General features: G+C 47.7%; 1 protein-coding gene across 1 annotated transcript in view; it reads right to left on the minus strand.

Moving 5' to 3' along the window:
- Positions 1 to 2,237: 2,237 nt before the first annotated feature.
- UBE4B (ubiquitination factor E4B) overlaps positions 2,238 to 22,982 on the minus strand; it is a 121,579-nt gene continuing 100,834 nt past the window's right edge. Inside the window, 7 exon segments of the mRNA XM_019461341.2 lie at positions 2,238 to 2,518; positions 2,834 to 2,980; positions 3,496 to 3,670; positions 9,473 to 9,664; positions 12,406 to 12,540; positions 16,995 to 17,139; positions 19,068 to 19,194. Coding sequence (XP_019316886.2) covers positions 2,457 to 2,518; positions 2,834 to 2,980; positions 3,496 to 3,670; positions 9,473 to 9,664; positions 12,406 to 12,540; positions 16,995 to 17,139; positions 19,068 to 19,194 — 983 coding nt within the window. The 3' untranslated portion in view covers positions 2,238 to 2,456.

Raw genomic sequence — 22,982 nt, forward strand, 5'->3', positions numbered from 1 at the left:
CATCCTACTACATTCGTGGGGTCATACAGACAATGACAGAATCTGCGCCTGCGAAGAATTTATAATCTGTTGGAGAGGAGATAATAATACATATTCATGAGTTGGATGAACAATTAGGCATAGAAGCCCCAAAACATAATTTTATGGGCATATACATGTATAAGCTTAGTAAAAAGTGAACTAAACTAACAGAATTATCTGCATTGTGGGATTATGGGTGATTTTTTCTTTAAAAATCTGTCTACATTGTGCGAAATCAAAGAAAAAAATTTCTTAACATTTATTCATTTTTTGAGAGACAGAGAGAGACAGAGCATCAGCAAGGCGGGGGCCGAGAGGGAGACACAGAATCCGAAGAAGGTGCCGGGCTCTGAGCCGTCAGCACAGAGCCCGATGCGGGGCTCGAACTCATGAACTGCAAGATCATGACCTGAGCCGAAGTTGGACGCTTAACCAACGGAGCCACCCAAGTGCCCCATGACATTTTTATTACAACGAATGCATTCTACTTTGGGGGAGGGAAGGGAAGTGATTCAGTCCAAATTTGCTCAGGAGAAGCAGTAGGCATGGTGGATAGGGGCATGGGCTTGGGAGACCTTGGGAGACAAGGTGACCTTGGGCGAGTTTCCTAGCCTCTCCTCACCCCACCCCCTGACCTGTTTAAAAAAGCCGAAGCCGTAGATATGAAAGTGCTTGCACGGCGCCGGGCACACGGCAAGTACTATGTTAAGTGCTCGCTTTGATCATTACACGCGCTGGCCGACGGGGTTATGTGAAACCGTGGCGCCAGAGAACAGCTCGGTGAAACGGGTTGGCCTTGAGTAAGGACCGTGAGGGTCAAGGGAAAGGCGCTCGAGATGGGGAAAAACTTGAGGCTGGATGGCGGAGACTGAACATGACAAGTCTCAACCCCCCCACACACCTGAACAGTGAACCGAGCGAGGACCGGACGGAGCCTCGGGACGGACGCAGAACGCCCAAGGTTTTGTTTTCAAAGTAGCAATTCCGAACGGGTGGCAGACGAGAGACTTCGCCACATGCAGACTCATTTGGCTCTCGTTCCTCACCCACCCCTTTGCTTTCCACAAAAAGAAGAGACTCCAAGAAGGTTCCTTCTGAATGTGTATCACCATTTATTGTAGTTTGCGTTAGGAATTGAACAGAGGACATGGTCTGTGGGGGGGGGGGGGGGGGGGGAGGGGGAAAAAAAGGAAAAGAAAAAGAAAGTATGTTTCCGTAGCTTAATTTCTTCAAAACACTTTATGGTTTCAGATCCTTTTTTTTACCCCAAAGGAAATTCAAGAATTCAAGTATGTTAAGTCGGGAGCAGTCATACAAAAAGTCTCGTGTTTCTGTGCGCGTGTAGGTGTGTTTGTCTGTGTGTGTTTTTACAAGCAGACACATCCACGTTTCCTGCACCCCCTTTTTGCTTTGGTAAGGCCAAGCCCCAAAGGACACGTCATACAAACGACCCCTGCCTCGAACTCACAGACTCCAGGGTTGAGGAGTTGATTTTCCCCCCTAGGATACCTGTAATGGTTTTGAATCGTCCCCCACCCTCCTTACCTCCCCCCCCCCCAAAAAAAAATCCATAAGTCATGTAAATCCTGATATACTTGAACACTTCCTCGGCTGTACTGTTCCTCAGATCCCTAATAGAGGCCTTACTACAAGGACCAGAGTGACAGATTCTCATTTTGTTCAGAATAAAAAAAAAAAAGACAAAAAAAAAACAACAAAAAAACTTTAAAGGGACATTTCAAAAGGAAAAAATAAAAATAAAAACTGAAATTCAAATTCTGAAAATAGCTTGCCTTTTTTATTAATCATGTCATCTAACACCAATTAAAAAAACAAATATGAGAATATGATATAAAAATACGATCCCAGGATGAACACTTTGTTGCAGGCACAATTCTCTCACAGAGTATATGTTTGGAGGGCCAGTGGGGGAAGGAGTTTATTTTTGTTTTTGCTTCTCTTAAAAAAATCCACAGCAGTGCAAGTAGGGTCAGGAGGGGAGCAGGGCAAGGATTCTTTAGCAGCAAAATGTCCAAGGTTCTCTAATCACAATCAAATCAACGGATATCGGGTTTAGGGGGGAAAATAAGGACGAAGGGGATGCTGTCCAGACCCATCTGCCATCAATCACTCAGAGACTTCCGTCGCAAAAGCCCCAAATGGTGACGTAAGAAGGACGAGTTTTATTACACAAGCAATCGTAAAGTGTGTCCCTCAAGCTTTTGACCATGTGTGTCACTTAAATATATGTACAGGACTCGGGCTCCTCTCCTCCTCCGTGACCTTGCAGATCTCCACCGTCTGGTCGCTCTGGGTGGGCTCTCGGGGTCTCCCGCCGCGCTGGGCCTCCAACATCTGAACAGCATATCCGCCACCGACGCTGCTTCTGCCTGGCTGGCCTTGGCCTCGAGCAGAGGGTGGGCACGGGGGACGGTTTAATGATCGCTGTTCTGTTTCTCTCTCATCCAGGCGTGGATCTGTTCTTTCAGTTCTGGCACTGGGAAAAGAAAAGGACAGGATTAATGCCCCAGGCGGGAGGGCTCCTCCCGGGAGCCGCTGCGTGCAGGTCTGTGTACGCGAAAGACCGGGCCCTTCGCTCCCTCACTGACACGAAGCCTGGGGAAGGCCCAGGCTCCGGCGGCGGAAAAAAGGGCAAAGGATGTTTTGTGTCTTTTCCATCGAGCGTCAGACGCCGTGTGGCTTCTGGATTTGACAGATCTCCCCTTCTGATTAATCTCGGACACACGACTCGGGCGCCACAGCTGGGCCCGGCGGCCTCGGGCACTGTGACTCTCGCCGCGCCCTCCTCTACCTGGTTCCAGCATGCTCTCTGTCAGCATCTGTCGGTTGAACGGGTCTGTAGGGGAGTTGAGCAGGTGCCGCAGGATGATGGAGCGGTCCATGATGGTGCCGGAGGGCAGCCGCACCGGGTCGGTCATCAGGGTGTCCATCAGAGGGTCTACGGAGACAGAGCCAAGAGCAAACTCTACTCACAGAGCCGAAAACTGAAAATGAAAGCCAAACAAAGCCTGTCCTGCTTCGCATGGTCCTACTAGGCCCCCAAGTTTAGCTGGAAGTCAGCGTAAGACAGAGGCACACCCGGCGCCCCTGGTGGAGGGGAGAGCACTCTCGTCAGCTACAGCTGGGGGGCAAGAACAAGGGAGGAGGACCGGGGCCACACAGGAAGCTCCCACAGCTGGGGATCTGCAGGAAATCCCCTCCTGCCAAGGCAAGGCTGATCCTGGAATCTTCCCGGCGGTTTCCTAGTTTGAAATCAAGACAAGCACTTTCTTTTCGCTTCTAATTGATAACAGAAACTAAAAGTAGGCAAATGTAATTTCAGAGAGCGTGCCTCAAGGAGCAACTCTAGCGCACCATAAAAAAATGAAAAGCACAGAATGCGGTCTGTTTGTGTTACGCGTTTCGGGGTAACTCCAATCAAAGAATTCGGTAGGGAAAGAGCGGTCCGCTTGCCTCTGAACTCGTCTGGGGCGTCGCTGTAGTCGATTTCTGCGCGAGCGTTCTTGGCTACTATCTCCTCCACCTTCTCAGCTAGGAGTTTAAACTTCTCGATCGCTATCGTGGATTTGATCCCTGCCTTCCGCATCTTCGAGATCACTTCCTCAAACAGCTCTTTGCTGTAGGATCTCTGCAAGTGAGGAAAGACGACGGGAGACAAATACATTTTAAGCGGAAAAACACAAGCTGCAGAAAACGCCTAAAGTACGACCCATGTAGGAGCTTCTGGGGGGCTCGGTCGATGAAGCATCCGGCTTCAGCTCGGGCCATGGATCTCACGGCTCACGGGTTCGAGCCCCGTGTCAGGCTCTGGGCTGTCGGCTCAGAACCTGCTTCGGATCCTCTGACCCCCTCCCCGCCTCTGAAAACTAAACGTGAAAAAATAAAACAGCCCTGAAATGATAACACATATATAAATACTCTCACATGGCTATGAACGCAGGAAGACTGGAATATACGTATCAAACTGTACAAGGTCATTACCTCTGAGGAGGGCTTCAGGAGTGAGGCAAATGAGGGGAATTTTTAAATAGTGGAATTATCTTACAGTAAACATTCATTTCTTTTAAAATGTAAATGTTAAAAAGAAATTGAAAATCGAGTCAATTGTTTGAGGCCTCACAAGGCACTGGGCCCTGGCAGCAAATGGCGGCTCTTTCCGCCAAAGGCAGACATGGTGAGAACAGCCCGACCCGGTTCCCAGTCGACAGGAGCCTTCTCCCGTTCGAGGTCAATCTCTCGGCTCAACGCTGAAGTGTCGGGTGCTCTGCTGACAGGAGCACGGGGGACGGTCTAGAGGACAAGTGCCCACCACAGCTGCAGTCGGACTCGAATTCTGGCTCCACCGTCTCCTCGAGCGCTGGGTGGTCTTAGGCACACCCCTCTGAGCCCCAGTTTCCTTGGGTGTAAAATGGGCGTGGTGACACCCACCTCACAGGTACCTAATTTATAGAAATCATTGCCATTTCAAAATACCACAGTATATCCCAATTTGCATTTCTGGCAAAAACACTGGCCACTTGTCAGTTCACTGACAGTGATCCAGACGGAGGAGGGGACCGATCGAGACTCCAAGGACGGCATCGTAAGCCGCTGAGCGGTCCTTCCCATCCAAGGACTCAGACGAATGTCTGCAGGATGAATTCGTCTCAGGGTCTGTATTCTCTTAGAGTGTGGGACTGAAATTCCTCCATCCTTCTTCTTTCCTCTGTAAACCTCAGTCTCTAAGAAAGTGCACGTGTTCATTTCCTGTCTTCACAGGCACCCATGCCCCCTGTTACTTTCATGCACCTGAGGGGGAGACAGAGGGAAGGGCGAACGCTGGCCTCGACCTACTGGAAATCCTGAAAGCCATCTTGCACAATCCTGAAAAGTTCGGAGGGCCTCCGGTATAGTTTTCTGAAACTAAATTACTGTACTGATCCAGCAGTTACCTTATCTGACATCGACTTATCGTGAACCAGAAGCCACTCTCCGTCTCTTTGGGAAGGGGCGCAGAGGAGAAGTGGCCAAAAGGTCATAGAATAAGAGGTTGGAAGGGCAAAATGAAAATGTTTTGCACGGGGGCTTGTTGCTGGTTGGGCACTGCTACATCAGAGGCGGTTTCACCTTGAACTTCTCTTTGTAACAAGGAGCCACCTGGCCACCCTCGTGAAACATCACCCGTTCTGTTTCTTAAAAGATGACGACTTTTTAACAACTTATGCTTGCTTATAAGTCAACTTCTAAGGGCAGCGTGGTGAGCATTATTAGAAATCAAAGGGAGCCCGCACCGAGGGGACGTGGCATTCAGCCTCTAGGAGCAACGTCGTCGATGCCTGGAGCAAATGCACGTTACTAAGCCGTCGCTTCGAGTCTGATGTGGGTTGGGTGAGAGATGCAGTAAAGATGCTGCTCTTGACCTCAAGGATGTTCCAGAGTCGTTCTAAAATCAGATGTGATGACCTCAAGGATGTTCCAGAGTCATTCTAAACTCAGATGTGAAAATATTTACAAATCGTGTATCTGATAAGGGTCTTGTATCGAGAATATATAAAAAAAAAAGCTCTTACTATTCAACAACAGAAACATAATCCATTTAAAAAAAATGGAGAAGGACTTGGACATTTCTCCAAAGAAGGTATACAAATGGCCAAGAAGCACATGGAAAGATGTTCAACGCTATTCGTCATTATGAAAATGTAAACCAGAACCACAGCGAAGTACCATTTCACTCCCACTAGAGTAACTATTTAAAAAAAAAAAAAAAAAAAACACGAAAAAATAACAAGCGTTGGTGAGAATGAAGAAATCGAAATTAGAACAGTTGTACGTGATCCGTTCGTACACCGTAGAACACAATGCGGCGTTTCCTCAAGAAGTTAAATGTAGTATCGCCATATGACTCAGCAATTCTGCTGCTAAGTATATACGCAAAAGAATTACAGACAGGTATTCTAGTGTTTCATCACAAACACTCCGAGCAGCCACATTTATAATAGCCAAAAGTTGGAAACAACTCAAATGTCCACCAATGGATGAATGGAGAAACAAATCGTGGAGTATTCACATAATGAGATCTCACTGGGCCACAAAAAGGAATGAGCCAGTAGGCCATGTACATGAATGAACCTCAAAAACATTATGCTAAACGAAAGAGGCCAGACACAAAAGGTAGTGTATTATCTTATTCCATTTACGTGAAATATCCAGAATAGGCAAACAGGTAAATCCAAAATTATGTAAAATGAAGACAGAAAGCAGATTAATGGCTGCCGAGGGCTGGAGCAAAGGGGCGGGGATGGACAGCGACTGCGTAATGAATGTGGCATTTCTTTTTGACGGTGCTGTTTGGATAAAATGTCGGAACTAGAAAGAGGTGATGGCTTCATAACACTGTGAATGTACTAAATGCTACTGAACTGCACACTTTAAAATGGTTAATTTTGGGGCACCGGGTGGCTCAGCTGGTTGAGGGTCTGACTCTTGATTTCGGCTCTGGTCACGATCTCACGGTTCATAGAGATCAAACCACACGTCGGGCTCTGTGCTGACGGCGCAGAGCCTTCTTGGGATTCTCCCTCTCTTCTCTTTGCCTCTCCCCTGCTTGAGCTCTCTCTCTCAAAATAAATACATAAACATTAAAAAATAATAAAATGGTTAGCCTTATGTTATGTGAATTTCACCTCAATTAAAAAAAAAAAGGAAAGACTGGATGGGAGAAGTGTGACTTCAGATAGGCTCTTTATCTTTTTTTTTTTTTTTTTAGTGGTTATTTAGTTTTAGAGAGAAAAAGAGAAAGAGAGAGAGAAAGCGGGGGAGAGGCAGAGAGAGCAGGAGAGAGAGAATCCCAAGCAGGCTCTGCGCTGACAGGGACCAATCTCACAAACCCTAAAATCATGACCTGAGTTGAAGTCAAGAGTCCGACGCTTAACTGACTGAACCACCCAGGCGCCCTGGACACGCGTGCTTAGCCCATTCTTGGTTGGCGGGGAGAGAAGCTCTTCCTTCCTCGCATGGCTGCCCTTTTCTTCATCCTTTGTCTTCCCGCACACACCAGACCAAACCAAGGCCGCTGCTCCCGAAGGAGAAAATCGTAATTCTTGCTCCTCTGGAGCTTTGTAGACTTCCACCCTTTCTTCCCCAGTCCTCAAACCCTCTTCCAAATGATCCTCAGGACTCTAATCAGCTTACAGCCAATGTAAGAGGAAAATACCCAGCAATCAGAACAAATACCACACCGTAAAAGGAAGCCAAGAAATCCACTTAAAACACTATTCTCTACATTGGGACACTGGCACTCGTGTGCGTTTGCTTCCTGAGTCTGGAAGAACAGGGCTGTTTACACACTCAAGAGAACCCATGCACCACTGGGCAGAAACTGCCATCTGTGACGCAAGCCAGGTGCCACCACAGGCCACCACGACAATCCACAGGCCTTACCGGGTATTGTCCCCCACTTGGTTTTCACTGTCTCGCCGTGTTTATTCACGCTGCAAAGTTTGTGATGTTAACCACTTGTGATGTGGCAGCCACAGCGAGACCACACTTAATGACTCTCCCGAGTCACTTACAGTAAAAGCTCGAGAGTCTCTGGGGACTTTTCGCACCCTGACCTCTGGCGAGGCTAGAGAAGCCCAGCCGCAGCTGGCCTGCTCCCCAAGCAGACACCCCACTCTGGATGGGGGTACTTCCCCATTTCCCCTCTCTCCCTCCAGACTACCACTTCCCTTCCATAGTTCTAGAAATGTGCGGTATCACAGGCTGTAGGCTAGAAACACATCTTAGGCCCCCCCCCCCCCCAATAACGGCAAACTCTTAAGCCCCTCTGATACACTACTTTCTATGGAAAAACTGCTTCAGACGTGTGTTTTTTTTCCTTTGCAGGCACTTTGTCAAGACCAACTCTCTTGCTTACGTCCCAAAGTACCCACATACGTGAATTATATCTCAATAGAGCTGTTATTAAACAAACAAACAAACAATCAGTACCTAGGGGTGCCTGGGTGGCTCGGCTGGTTAAGCGTACGACTCGATTTCAGCTCAGGTTGTGGGATCGGGCCCTGTGCTGGGCTCTGCACTGACAGTGTGGGGCCTGCTTGGGATTCTCTCTCTCCCTCTCCCCTGCACATGGGCACACATGCTCTCTCTCAAAATAAACATTAAAAAAAATAATACCCTCTATTTCCTTATTTTTCTATGATTCCTTTGGATGAGATATGGGTAAAGAACCTTCTAGAATCCCTACTGCTGGTTAACCTGAAACGTGAGTAATATTTGGAGAGAGTGTGTGAACGAAGATGGAGACACAGGTGAGTGTGGAATTTTGGGGCATTTTAAGCAGAAAGCAGAGGGGCTGGGAATATAGGCTCAGGGCCAGACTGACTGGGTCTGAATCCTGCCTCTATCCCACGGCACGGGTGCCACCGGGAGCAAGCCACTTCAACTCTCTGTGCCTCAGTTTCCTCATGTAAAAATGAGGAATCTAATAGAACCTACACCACAGGATTTTGTGAGGACCACATCAACAAAAATACGCCAAGTGGTTAAAACTTGGCATTCGGTTGATTAACAATCAGCTCTTATGACGCTGGTATGACGTGGGCCAGAAGAACATGGAGGGAGAGAAGTCAGAAGGGGGTGGGGCTGGACTACATCGGCAGCCGCGGAAATGCCAAGCACCAAACGGCGTCCTCACAGGGGACACGAGGAATAAAGGAGAGAGAAGACCATGAAGATCACCCCACGAGGTCTGGAACCTGGAATCACAACGGCGGCAGTACTAAAGCCAAGGCCTGGGAAGCAGGCTTGGAGCCCTGGGAAAGCCGGGCCTCTGTGAGAAGGTAATGGGCCTGCTGCTCGTAGCAGGACGGGCTAAGAACTCCACTGGAGATGTATCTGGGAGCCATGTCAGCTCTTTTCCTTTTACACCCAATGAAAAAGAGCTGATCCATCTTCGTTTACGTCAGACAAGCTCCCCTGGCCGCGGTGGTGATTATTTCCATTTGCCAACTAAAAACTTCCCAAACCACAATTTAAAAATCGCCTTTCTGGGGCGCCTGGGTGGCTCAGTCGGTGAAGGGTCTGACTTCAGCTCAGGTCACGATCTCACGGTCCGTGAGTTCGAGCCCCGCGTCGGGCTCTGGGCTGATGGCTCGGAGCCTGGAGCCTGCTTCCGATTCTGTGTCTCCCTCTCTCTCTGCCCCTCCCCCGTTCATGCTCTGTCTCTCTCTGTCTCAAAAATAAATAAACGTTAAAAAAAAAAAATAAAAAATAAATAAATAAATAAATAAAAATCGCCTTTCTGATTTCAAGTGGGGAAAATCCAGGGACAGGTGGGTACGTCACTGCACAGGGTCTGCCCGGAAGTCCACAGAGACGCCACCTCTGGTCGCCCAGCTCAGCAGCCTGAACCCCGGCCTCCCCCGAAATGGCCTGCCCCCCGGGCACCGACCTGGTCATCAGCAATGGCTTTGGCGAACCGGGCACAGTCCAGCTGCAGGTAAATATCTGTCAGTTGGTCCAACAGCTTCTTTGGTTCAAAGCCGTATTTCTCAGGGTTTTCTACTTTCAGGTCCCGGCACTTGGGGCCACAGAGTTGCTGAAGATTAAAGTTGAGCATTGCAGCCAGTCGGGGTCCCAGCTCCTAGGAAATCACAGGGTAATAGGACAATTCAAGCTGTTGAGACAAGCGAGAAGGACCAAAACTCCCATCTCAGCGGAGGAACAGGAATGGGCCGGATTAATCTGCAGAGAATCCCTTATATGTGCCGTGGATCGTAAGCTGAAGAAGAACGTTCCGCTCAAAATTGTCTTTACTCTCCATCTCTAACCCGATAATTCTAACACTTAATACCGTTGCAGGTTGATGGAATATCTACAAATATCAACGGAAGGGCGACCTTTGCTTTAAATTCATGCTTTCGGTGACAAAAAACAAGGATTACTCCAAATTCATTGAGAAGTAGGTAAGAGGGAAAAATCACTCAGAATCCCATCATCATAACGTAAGTCAAAGAAATTTTTGGTATGTTCATTTAGCCGCCATCGTATGTGCATTCGTTTTCTTTCAAGATTTTACTTTGAAGTAACCTCTACACTCAACATGGGGCTTGAACTCATGACCCCACGATCAAGAGTCGCATGCTCCATTGACTGAGCCAGCCAGGCGCCCTGATGCATTATTTTTCTAAATTTCAAAAGCGTCTGACAGTTCTGACAGGGTGCACCGTTCTTATTATCAGAGGCCAAGAGAGGAGAAATGCAGAAGAAGCAGAAGATAAAGTTTATGTCTTAAATCATCTTAAATGCGGCAGGTGAGAGACAAAGCACACTTAAATGAAACAAGTAGCCAATATAAACAATATGCAAGAACCCACCCGATGTCCCAGTACTTAGTACAGTAGGGCACGTGTGCTTCAAGCAAACCTGCAGGAGGAATCCTGCCTCAGGTTAGACAGTATCAGGCCATAAAAAAAAAAAAAAGAAAAAGAAAGTCACAGAACAAGGTTTTCATTACATTTAATGATTGCACTTATACACATCCAACTGAAATTTGGCTTTTCGAGAACCTCCTTTGCGCAGTGAAGCGCTCCTGTATTTGACTGTTAGGAAACTGTGAAATACAGGAGTGATAAGGACAGGATATAGTTGGCAGGGTCTTATTTTTCCCCAAGCGGGAGAGGTCTGAGCTAGCCAGTGAAGAAGGCGAAACTGTGTGGCAAAGGAAAAGGATGCATCGAAGCAGGCACAGGCAAAGAGTGCGTGTGGAAGGCTACGGCCAAGGCACGCGGATAGCTCAGGTCAAGGAACGGCCTTGAGGGGCGCCCGGGTGGCTCAGTCGGTTGAGCGTCCGGCTCTTGATTTCGGGCTCAGGTCATGATCTCGCAGTTAGTGAGTTCGAGCCCCGTGCTGGGCTCTGTGCTGACACTGCGGACCCTGTTTGGGATTCTTTCTCTCTCCCTCTCTCTCTGCTCCTCCTCCACTTGGGCTCTCGCTCACGCTCGCTCTCTCTCTCTCAAAATAAATGAACAAAATTTTTTTAAAAAGTAGGCCTTGAAAAAAATTAATTTTAGTTGACGTGAAAACATTAGACTTTGCTTTCAATAAATTCCTTTAAAAATGAAGAACTCAGAACCAAAAAGAGTCTCTATGACAATTTAGTCTCAAATAATTTATTACAGTTCCCTAACAATCAAAGACTTGCTGATTTGGGGTCACTGAACTAAAATAAAACGTAGTTTAGTGCCGGGATTGGCAAACTGCTACCTGTGGGCCAAATCTGACCTGATGCTTGTTTTCATAAAGTTTTACCGAAACACAGCCACGCTTACCGGTTTCTATATTGTCTGTGGCCGCTTACGTGCTGCAACAGCACAGCTGAGTAGCTGGGACAGACCGTACGGCCCACGATGCCTAATAATTTACTCTGGCCTCCGTAGAAAAAGTTGAAAGGATTTCCATTTGCCAACCCCAGGGAAGCAAGGGTCTGAACTATCTTGTTTAAATTAGTCGTGGTGTCCGCGTGCTTTCAATAGTGAGCTCAGTTTTGTTTCACGTTCCACGGCTCTTTTATAAATAGATGTGAAATGGAAAATGGGAGCGGGGGGAGACTCCTTGCTGAGATGCACACAGGCCAGGGTGTGGCGATACTGTTGAACGAAGCGGTGAAAGTGGAAATTGGAGGAAATGAGTAACCAAGTTACATTCCATTGTCAGCCTGTCCATATTGCCAGGTAATTAACCACCGGCTCGCGGCCCCTTCTTGGCCTTCCTCACGACCCTTATCCCGGCCACACCACAAAGCTTCTGTGCCGTGCGGCAGCTCCAACACCAAGCAGCGATCTTCGGTCATGTGGCTCAGTTTCCATTTCAAAAACAGGTCTCCGATCTTATTAATAATATCAAGGCCAAATGTTTTGACTACCTTTGATCTGTCATAAACCGTAATTATGGCTCTCGTTACCCTTTGGCTTCTTGAGTGTAGCAAAGCTACAGCTAGGAGAACCGAAGATCTTACCCAGTATCAGTGATTTCTACTTGATAGACTCTAATTTCCAACTGACGTGACTTTCTATGTCTCCTACAGATACAACACAGGAATCGATAATGATAAAAATATGTCACAGCCTCAACATTAGTGATCCCGTGTGCTCTGTAAGCAGAAAGCGAATTGAGTTATCTTGGAAAAGACTGTTTGTAGCCTTCCGTCTATCCTCAGAGTGCTTTATCCCCTGGCATAACTGCGAACAAAACCAGTATCAAAATTTCACTTAGTGGCTGTGAGCGGCAACGTCCAGGATCTCCACAACCACCTTTAGTAACAGGTGCCGGAGCCTGACTGTGGAATTCGACACCCAAAACAAACACCCCGAAGTTTCCACTCACCGGTCTGAGGAATGGCTTCTGGACCTGCTTGGTGAGGATATGGAACATGTCCACGGTTTCTGTTGCCAGGGCGAGATAGGAGCGTGAAACGCGTTCGTCCTGAGCAAGCTGGGACTGACGGGCTTGCTGCTGATCCTATAGGAAACACGGAGCAGACGCCAAGCCAAGGTCAGTATTGGCCGTGAGCTCACCGGCACGCCGAGCGTGATGGAAAATACAGTCCGCTCCTAATGGGACAAGGGCGCAGCAAAGCCAACATGCCGAGGGAATGGGAACAACCCACGGCAGAGAATTTTCCAGATAAGGTACAGTTCATTCCTTTCAGCATCAGAACTCTCTAGGCCTCTGAGTACGGTGACCGTGGCCCATTATTTCACTTCCACGCGACTGGGTTTCCTCAACGATAAAAGAAGTCACGTTCATGTTCTGTGCGGGATGAAATAACTGATTCTTTCATCACACCCGATACACGTGGGTGCTAACGAAGGAGAGCTCGTTCCCCTTAATAACAACTGGCAGCCATCGTTATTGTGAGAACATAGATGTGTTCTGCTCCGACACCGCGGCCAATAGGTTTTGCCCCTACATGGAGCGCCTACAGATCGCTAAAAGGTTCTGAGTTTCGTCAGGCTGTCAGCCCCGACAACGGTCGGCATCCTTGCCTCCGGCACCGTCCTTGTCCTTCAACTCTGCCATGGGCTGGGGACCAAGATGAGAAGGTCTCTGAGTCATGGGGAAAGCAAGTGGGGCCCTGAAGGCTCTGGGATGGAGAAAAGCCACAGAAACATCAGGGAAGACCGAAATCCTTACATCACGGCTCAGAGGCTGATTTACTTTACGTGGAGGGGGAGGGGCAAGAGCCAGGACAGCTGAAGTCCCCCAACGAGTGCCCCTAGGGTAAGTGCCCTGAGTGGGTGCCTGGGGGAGGTTCTGCAACGATGTTGGGTGGCCTGCCCGCTGCCCCTCGGTCAAGACTGCGCCTACGCAACATGCTGGAGCAGGAAGACACGAGAACAATGGAGTGAGAACGAGTGCAATGCGCGTCTGTGTGTCGCATGCACTCGTCCAGACCTGGTGTCCGGGCCCTCCTCCAGGCCAGGCCCACCTTTCGGCTCTGGTGATAAGACTATAGAACGTGACCAAGAGGCCCGCAAGCCTCACGGAGCCCAGACTGCAGGGCAGGGAAGAGATAAGCAGTATGCAAACATGCTCCCAGATACAAGGTAAGTCTGAGAGTGATGGAGACAAATAGAGCAGAATGAGAAGGAAAGCGGTCAGGGATGGCCTCTGAGAAGGTGACATTTAAGTGGGTATCTGAAGGAAGCGAGCCAGCAGAAATCTGGGGCAAGAAGATTGGGGGAGGGGGAGGGAAGAGGAAAAGGGCGGGGTCAGGGGCCCACTCTAATTCGGGTCTGGACTCTGAGTGAGAAGGGAAACCGGGAAGAGTTCTGAGTCAAGCGGCGATAACGAGCAAACAGGTTTAACAGCATCCCTCTGGTATGGACACGATAAAGGTGGCGAGAGACCGGTGAGAGGGACGACAGCAAGCCGGGAGAGAGACGGTCTAGAGGTAGGGGAAAGAGAGGAGGTCAGACATGGGTATAGCTCAAGATAGAGCCTTGGGCTCCTGGGTGGCTCAGTCGGTTGAGCGTCTAACTCTTGATTTCAACTCAGGTCATGATCCCACGGTCATGGGATCAAACCCCATGTTGGGCACTGCACTGAGCAGTGGCGCCTGCTTAAGAGTCTTTCTCTCTTTCTCTACCTCTGACCCGCCCCCCTGCTTGCCCCCCTGCTTGTGCGCTCTCTCTCTCTCTCAAATTAAAAAAAAAAAAAAAAAAAAAAAAAGATACAGCCTTGAGGCACTTGCTGAGAGAGAAGAATCAAGGAGGACTCCAAAGTGTTGGGTCAGAGCAATCAACAGAATGTAGTTGTCCCTTGCGCCTGGGTGGCTCAGTTGGTTAAGCATCCAACTTTGGCTCAGGTCATGATCTTGCAGTTTGTGAGTTCGAGCCCCGCGTCGGGCTCTGTGCTGACAGCTCAGAGCCTGGAGCCTGCTTCACATTCTGTGTCTCCCTCTCTCTCTGCCTGGACCCCCCCCCGCCCCCCACTCACACTCTGTATCTCTCTCTCTCAAAAATAAAGATTAAAAAAAAGTTAAAAAAAGAAAAAAAGAATGTAGCTGTCCCTCAATGAGGTTGGGCAGACCTGGAGAGGAGATGTGGCCCCCCCTCGTCAAGGGATACTATGAGACCACCGGGCAGAGGAGCAAGTCAACAGCTAGTGAAGCAGGTCTGGCGTCAGGAGAGATAGGAACTGAGAAGACATGTTCCAGAATCTTTAGAATAACGACCATCAAAGCCGCTGGGAATAGATGATATCACCCAGCAGTGATTTCTAACTGGGGGATCAGGCCACGTGCAGGAGTGTTTCTGGCTGCCTGATAACTCGGGGCAGGAGGGTAATTCACTGGCATTAAATGGGCGCGAGCCAGAGATGCCAAATGTCCCACGACGTATGGTGCGGTCTTCCATAATAAAGAATTATTACCACACCGAAATTCCACCGAGCACCTGAGAAACACCAGCCTCGGCAGCGAGAGCGGAGAGAGGAGGGGAGGAGCCTGAGGGCTGAGCAGCGGAGTCCCCCAGCATCCGGAGGATGGCAAGATGGGAGCAGCAGGCAGGGAGGTGGGTGGCAGGAAGGGACTTCAAAATCAAACAGACGTATTTCTGAAATAGCACTTGACTGGAACTATTTATGCCGCTTTCTCATCCACGGACACGGCAAAATCAATAGGAACTGTTGAGTTATCTCCTAAGCAAACGCTATTGAGCACCGACCGTGAACGAGACCATGTGCCACAGACCCGTATCCCAACACCTACGACAGAAGCTGGTCTAAGACAAGCATCACGAGCGACACCGAGTGGGCGCTACAGAAGTATAGAGCAAGGGGAGGGTTTGGGGCGGCTCTGGCTGGGGTAGTCCAACCATGAGGGAATACCTGCACAAGGCCTTGTGTAAAGAATGGGTAGGATTTTCACACATAAGAACGGCAAGCAGAGAATTCTGGACAGAAAGAATGACTTGAGGCAAATGACACAAGGAGAGCTACACATCCTGAGCACCAGTGCTGAGCTGGGTTCGCGACATCCACCATCCCTCCTCCTAGTTTTTCCGCAAAGCAGAGATCATCTCTGCTTCAGGGACAAGGAAACGGATTCAGGAACTCCGAACGCGTGGTGGCATCAGTCCTCAAACCTAGGTGCCCTCGGCTCCAAAGCTGCACCTCTTTCGGCTAGGCCTCATCCGTTTGCCCAGGATGTTCTGCAAGGGCCCGGGGACCGGTCCAGATTGGAGCCAACAGACTGGAATGGGAGAAAAGCTTGGAAGGACTTCCGAGAGCTACTGTGGGGAGGCGTGAAACATCAGGTCTGGGCCGACTCCCGCCCGGGGGAGATGGGGAGGCGCAGGAGGGAAGCTTTGGAGGCACCACAGGAAAAACAGTTTAAAGCGTGTTTAGAAACGAATGCGAGGGTAGACGGTAGGTGAGACTCCGGCGGATGCCAGGGCAGGGCCGAGGAAAAAGAAGACAACCACCACGTTATCTCAAGAATACAAAGAGAGGGGGTCCAGCAGTGTGGCGGCCTGGACTCGGGCATCCAGCATTCACAGGCCCTGCAAAGCCCCCGGAAGGCTTCGGTCTGTAGCGTAAGCCCGCTGGCTAAGCTACAGCAAGTCGTAAAATTCTCACCACAGCTGCAGGAACACTTGGAATAAAAACATTTCCTAAGTGTGCCTTCATATGTGCTTATGTATCTTAAGATACTTTTTGACTGTGCGGCATTAAGCTCGACAGTATTTTCGCGCTGAGAATGCTACTGCAAGTAAAGAAGCAACAGTCCTCCCTCCTCTCCCAGGAGAACTCCTTTGGGGAAGCAGTTCTGATTCTGAGCCCGGGAACAGAAGGAACCAAGATACCAAGTCCCCAGTAGTTGTCAAGAGCGAAGTAACTGATCGGGGAACCGTCTAAATGGCTGCAGCAAGTGTCAGAAAAGCGTGCCAGTGTGCTGTCACGTCACCATGTCACCATGTCGTGGAACCTGGCAAAACGACCTCTCTTCCATTAATAACCAAATATAAAACCAACATCAACCAGAAGGAAAAAATAACCCACCAGAATCCTGCATGATTCACATAGCTGTCTAAAGGAGATGCTGTGAGCAAATCAAATGCTTGTCTGGCACAGAATTCTAGAGATTTATTTCCTCCTTTCATAAACTGACATCAACACCACAGACAATAAAAGCTCTTCTCCAAAAAAGCCCTTTAAAACTAAGAAGGCAGGAGAACGCACGTTGAAAGACTTCTCGAGGCGCTTCTTAGCTTTAGATGGAGTGTTTAAGCTCACTCCTCCCCTGAACCCGGGTCAACTTCACGGAAGCCCGCAGGTGGGAGGTGACAAGCAATGACAAGTAGGTCACATCTAAGTCAGCAGGGCCCACGGACGCGGCCCCGGGCAGAGCCCTGCCCAGGGGCCGAGGCGGTTTTCCGGCTCCGCCGTCCGAGCGAGCGCCGTGTCCTCACCCGGGGCAGCTGGTCCCACTGGTCTTTGTTCTTCATTTCTTCTTGCACTTCATGGATCCGCTTCAGAGACTCCAGACTTTCGTCGAGCAAAAACGTCGTGTCATTTATCAGCATGTTTATGTAGCGCACAAACTGCTTCCCCGAACTGGAAAGGCAATTACATTGCACACGGTCAGACCTCTTGCCGAAGCAAAGTGCCGCAGCAGATCCCGAGGAAGATGGGCCTCTGCCCTAAATGCCAACCATCTGGCCCTGTAAGCCTGCCTCCCGGGCCAGCACTCAAGCACTGTGGAGGTCAAGGACCACGGAGTCTCTCCCTGGATCTTGCTATTCCTTTTAATTAACTGTGACGAGCTCATTTCAGTGGTGCGCCGGAGGCACCTGGCACGGTTGATGAGAGCCAATTACTGGTATTTCAAAATTTTGTGAGCAGACTCCCTTGGCAGCTTAAATTTAGCCACGGTGGAAGTATTTACACCCGAGAAAACCAGCAAAGGCTGAATTTTCTCCACCTCTTCAGAGAGCAGGTTTACTAACACATCCCTGGCTCATTCTCTCAATGATCCAAAGTCGAGAAGACACTCTTCCAGACTAGAAAATATGCTTAAACTCACCAAGATACAAAGAAAGTAAAAATAATTACCCACGTATGCGGGACAAGAGAATTACTCATACAGTTATTCCTCATTATAAAGAAAGACACGCTGAAGAAAAGTCGGCAGCTGTAACACTGATAAAGGAGGCTATTAATTCACTCTCTAGACCTTGAAGCTTCCAATCTGTAAAACTGTCCTGCATATCCCGTTATAACGGAGGGCTCGCTCGTGCATGGAGATTTGAGTGCACCGTTAGGCTTCATAACTGCAAGATTAGTAGAGAAAAAGAGTAGCCACACACCCTTCGGGATCTATCACTGCGTAATCAGGAGGCAGGAAGCCTGGATTTCAGGAACAAGGCAAGTTCAGGAAGACCACTCCCAACTCAGCACCATGCAAATCAAGCCGTGGGCCTGTCTGGTCTAAACTCGTGCCAGGGTTTGCTGGAACATAATTCTGACCAGAAGAGGAGCTCACGAAAAGAATTAGCTTAAAGAGTTCACTCTGCAGAAAGTTACCTAGCAAACGGCTAACAAATATTGTCGACCAGTGACTTAGTTAACAAGCGACAACTGGATTTAATCGAAGCTCTAATATGGTTTGCAAAAGATCCAAGTAGATGGGATAAAATTTCTTAAGAATAATTTGGAAGTTCAACATTTTCATCTATTTTCTTTCTCAAGCACCTTTCTGTTTAAAGTAATTTAGACGAGGGGCGCCTGGGTGGCTCAGTCAGTTGAGTGTCTGACTTTGGTTCAGGTCACAACCTCACAGTTTGTGAGTTTGAACTCTGTGCTGACAGCTCAGAGCCTGGAGCCTGCTTCAGATTCTGTGTCTCCCTCTCTCTCTCTCTCTGCCCTTCCCCTGCTCACACTCTGTCTCTCCCTCTAAAAAATAAACATTAAGAAAAAATTTTTTTAAGTAATTTAAACAAAATTACCAAAGTCCGGGTTAAAGTAGTCACTAAAATTCCAGGTAGGTAATGAAAGGTCCTTAGTCAAGGTTTAGGGCCTTGTTACAAAGAATGACATTGGAAATAATAACCCCAACCTGACCGCTTCCAAATCTAAAGTCTTCCTAACATTTCTCATCTAAAGCGTGACATCAGATTCCAGAACATTCGAAGATCTGGTTCCAGTCATTCTGACAACTTCGCTTCACACCGTAATCACAGAAACAGCAAAAGACACTTAACACATCATCTCCGAATATTTATAAATTCTTTCTTTTTAATGTATACATACCATCCCCGAAGTATGTTAACAAATCTAAAGTTCAGCAAAGTCTGGCCAGCACAGACATTTCAATAACCCTGCTCTCATGTACCAGAACCACCTAGAAAACTTAAAGGAGGCTGAGATCAAGCAAACAGTCAATAAGAACCAGCTATGAAAGCTTTTGAGCAGCCACCCTACCTGTGGTTTGCAAGAGAGCAAGCTGTGACTTGCTCTGGGAGTATCAGGGGCCAGATACTCACTTGAATTCCTCCATGAAGGTGCCATGGTGAGCTATGTTTTGCCAAAGGCTCTTGAAAATGGTGCTAATGTGATAGCGAATGGTAAACTTGTCGTAGAACTCGCTGGTGGCTCCGGTATGCTCCACATCTAAAGAAGAAAGACAAAGGCATTGAAGGATGGATACAGTCTTACCTTTCAAAAAGCAGTCAGTTACTGTGGCCACGATGTGAATACGAATCTGTACGTGCACCTGTATCTCGTATGTTAGGGCAAGACAGAGATTGTATGAGGTGGTTCTAAAGACACAAGCTTCGCAGAGAAGCTCTGGCAGTGACACGATACCAAAACGAATCGGGCTCGAAAATGCCACCAGCATAGCATCAACTCGCCAATGACCAGAAAAGAAATGGGTTAAGTTTTCTTAGGGGCCACATACCTATTAAATCTGACTGCAGGCCTACCTCATTTTATCATTTTTTTTTTTTTTTTTTTTTAACAAATTGAAGGCTTGTAGCAACCCTGTGTCACACCAAGTCTATCGGCACCATTTTTCCGACAGCATTTGGTCACTTCCTGTCTTACGTTTGGTAATTCCTTCAATATCTCAAACTTTTTCATTATTATTATATTTGTTATGGTGACCTGTGATAGGTTATTACGACTCACTGAAAGCTTAGATGATAGCATTTTTAGCAATAAAATATTTTTATGTTTTAAAATAAGATTTTTATTTTTTTAACATTTTTTTAAAATTATTTTTGAGAGACAGAGAGCGTGAGCAGGGAAGGGGCAGAGAGAGAGGGAGAGACAGAATCAGAAGCAGGCTCCAGGCCCCGAGCTGTCAGCACAGAGCCCGATGTGGGGCCTGAACCCACAAACCGTGAGATCATGACTTGAGCTGAAGTCCAGATGCTTAACCGACCGAGCCACCCAGGCGTCCCATCAATTAAATATTTTTAAATTAAGATATATACATTGGCTTTTTAGACACAATGAAAATGTACACTTAACAGACTATAGTATAAACATAACTTTCACATGCACTGGGAAACCAAAAAATTAATCTGCCTCTCTTTATTCTGAGATTTGCTTTATTGCAGTGGCCTGGATCCAAACCTGCAATATGTTTGTAATATGTTTGTATTATTTTAAATACTTTTGATAATTAACATTTTCAAACACATTACCAAAGTACAGAAAAGCATAGTAAAACCTTATGTATTCATCGTTCATTTACCAACATCCATATATTGTTAAAATGGAACAAAGATCAAGCTTAGTTTTCCAAAGACAAATAGCTTAAGCATGAGATGTTCTTGAATTTATGACAAGTTTTAAAAAAAGGGAAAGCTGTCAGGTAAACACAATAAGGCTCACGGAAAAGTTAAAAACGGAAATTAGAATAAGATGCCATTTTTCTTAACCTATCAACTTGGCAGATACTATAAAAAAGACCATGTGAGCATGTGGGAGAAAGTTACTCTCTGACTGCTGGTGGGAATGAACAGCAATATGATCCCTTGAAGGCAATGTGACAACATTGTATCACAAGCTTGTGACAACACTGTATCACAGATAAGCCCATCTCTCTGACCCACCAACTCTATTCCAGAAAACATACGCTGGCATGTTCAAACATCTCCCAGGATACTCTTTAAAGTACTTTTTGTATTAGGGAAAAGATATAAATGCAAATGCCCAACAGAGAACATGAAAAAGTATTTGTGATATCATAGGTGAAAACCACAGGCTACCGGGGCGCCTGGGTGGCTCAGCTGGTTGAGCGTCCAACTTCAGCTCAGGTCATGATTTCACAGTCTGTGGGTTCGAGCCTCAAGTCGGGCTCTGTGCTGATAGCTCAGAGTCTGGAGGCTGCTTCCAATTCTGAATCTCCCTCTCTCTCTCTCTCTGCCCCTCCCCCGCTCATGCTCTATCTCTGTCTCTCAAAAATGAATAAACATTAAACAAAATTACAAAAAAAATAAAGGAAGAAAGAAAACCACAGGCTACCAAATGGGGCCAGTCATATTTAAAGCCTGTGCCGTGTGCACACACGCACACACGCACACACACACGTATGCACACATGCACACAATTTACATATATGTAAGTTGGCTGAAAAAATATAGAGCAAAACGTTAACGGAGATTCTGAATACAGAGATTATCAATAACTTTAATCTTCCTTTTGGCATTTTCTATATTTTGCAAAGAACATATTTTTGTGACAAGAATTTAAAAATGAAAGGCAAAAGGTAACACCTACCATACGAAAACCTAAAAGCACTTACACATCTTCACGAGGTCAAACTTTCTTTACAATGAACTAAGTGTCATTTTATTCACTGTATGAAAGTGTGAAATAAAGTGTGGAGAGCTGATTTCAACACAGTCTATTTGGGAAAGACACTGGGGGCTGATACAGAGCGTCTCGTATCCTTGAAGTCACCCATCATACCCGCACCACATCCTGAGCGCTCCAGAAGCCCGGTAATGACTGTTAACTTATGATCAATATACACCTCTCCCAACATTTTATAAATTTCACTCCTAATGCTCCCGCAAAACTGCAGCAGCCCAAGTTCTGTTTCCCAAGTCCAAGTTCTAAGAGGTCTGTAATGAACCAGACACTGGCTGGCCTCACTCCCCCACTACTCACCATGCTCCCCCCTGCAGGTCTTCTTGTTCAGTTCATTAAACTGCCCAGGCCTCAGGGCCTTTACACGTGCTGTCTTGGTTGTCTGCCACACTGTGGCTGAGACCTTCGTGTGATTCACTCTTTTGTGTCATCAGACCTTCCCTGACTACGCTTCTTAAAGTAGCATCATGCCCTCCTCCCACACCCACTGTCTGAAAGGATCTTATTTATTGGTTCAACGTCCGTCTCCCAACTAGAACGCCTGACTCACAAAAGCGGCGATTGTGTGACATCTTCACCACTAGGCCTTAGCATCAAAACCAGGGCTGACACACTATAGGAGCTTCATAAACCTTTGTAGAATTAGTGAGTGAATCTACTAGGGCTAATGCTGGCTTTGCCGATGCAGCTCAGCCTGGGGAAGAGGACAGTCTTGAAATACATCTTAGTTATCAGTGTTCTTCCAGCTTCTGAGTAGCCAGGTGGGGAACGCTGCTCCTTAAGGAACTGACTGCTGATTCAAATAAAATACTCTGATTTTGAAGTTTAATTTCCTTTTTGAAATAAAAACTTGATCTTCAGCATTTCCTAAGCCAGGAGAGTCTCTTGGGGCAGAAAAGAGGAGCTCGTTCCATACAGCGATCTCTAATTCACGCCTAAGAGTCAGGACCCAAGTCAGCAGGTCTTACTATGGGCTTCAGACACGAGTGGAGGGCTGCCTCGGATGCCCCACTGCAGGGTTCTCGCGGCACCGGTCCCACGTGACCACAGCAGTCACGGCACGGCAGTCAGGAGCACCCGTGCCAAGGTCCCAACTGCAGAGGTTACTGCCACTCACTAGCTGCTGACCTTCAGCAAGCTGCTTGACCTTTCTAAGCTTCAGGTTCCTCATTTGTAACATGGAGATATTTATAGGACCCATCTTCAGGACGGCTGTGCAGATTAAGTGAAAGGATTAGAAAGTATTCAATAAACGGCGGCTATTATTAGTGCGGGTATCATCTCTCTAGGACTGCAGGTGTGGTCCAGGGCCAGACGGTACACTGCCTGGTGGCAAAGGGAACGGGAGAACACCACTCATCCAGCTGTCCCTGCGGTCCTACCAGTGGGGCTCCACCAGGACCAGCACTGGTCTCCCAGGAAGAAGCCCGGCCCTTGGCACAAGCTTATACTCTGCCCCCATGCTTTATCCCAAAGTCCCAGTGACAGGCTCAGGGCACTGAGTATAAAACACATTTCACTAGGGGCACCTGGATGGCTCAGTCAGTTAAGCGTCTGGCGTCGGCTCAGGTCATGAT

This window comes from Panthera pardus, unplaced genomic scaffold (assembly GCF_024362965.1).
Source record: "Panthera pardus isolate Hobbes unplaced genomic scaffold, ASM2436296v1 HiC_scaffold_11, whole genome shotgun sequence".
NCBI classification, from domain to species: Eukaryota; Metazoa; Chordata; class Mammalia; order Carnivora; family Felidae; genus Panthera; species Panthera pardus.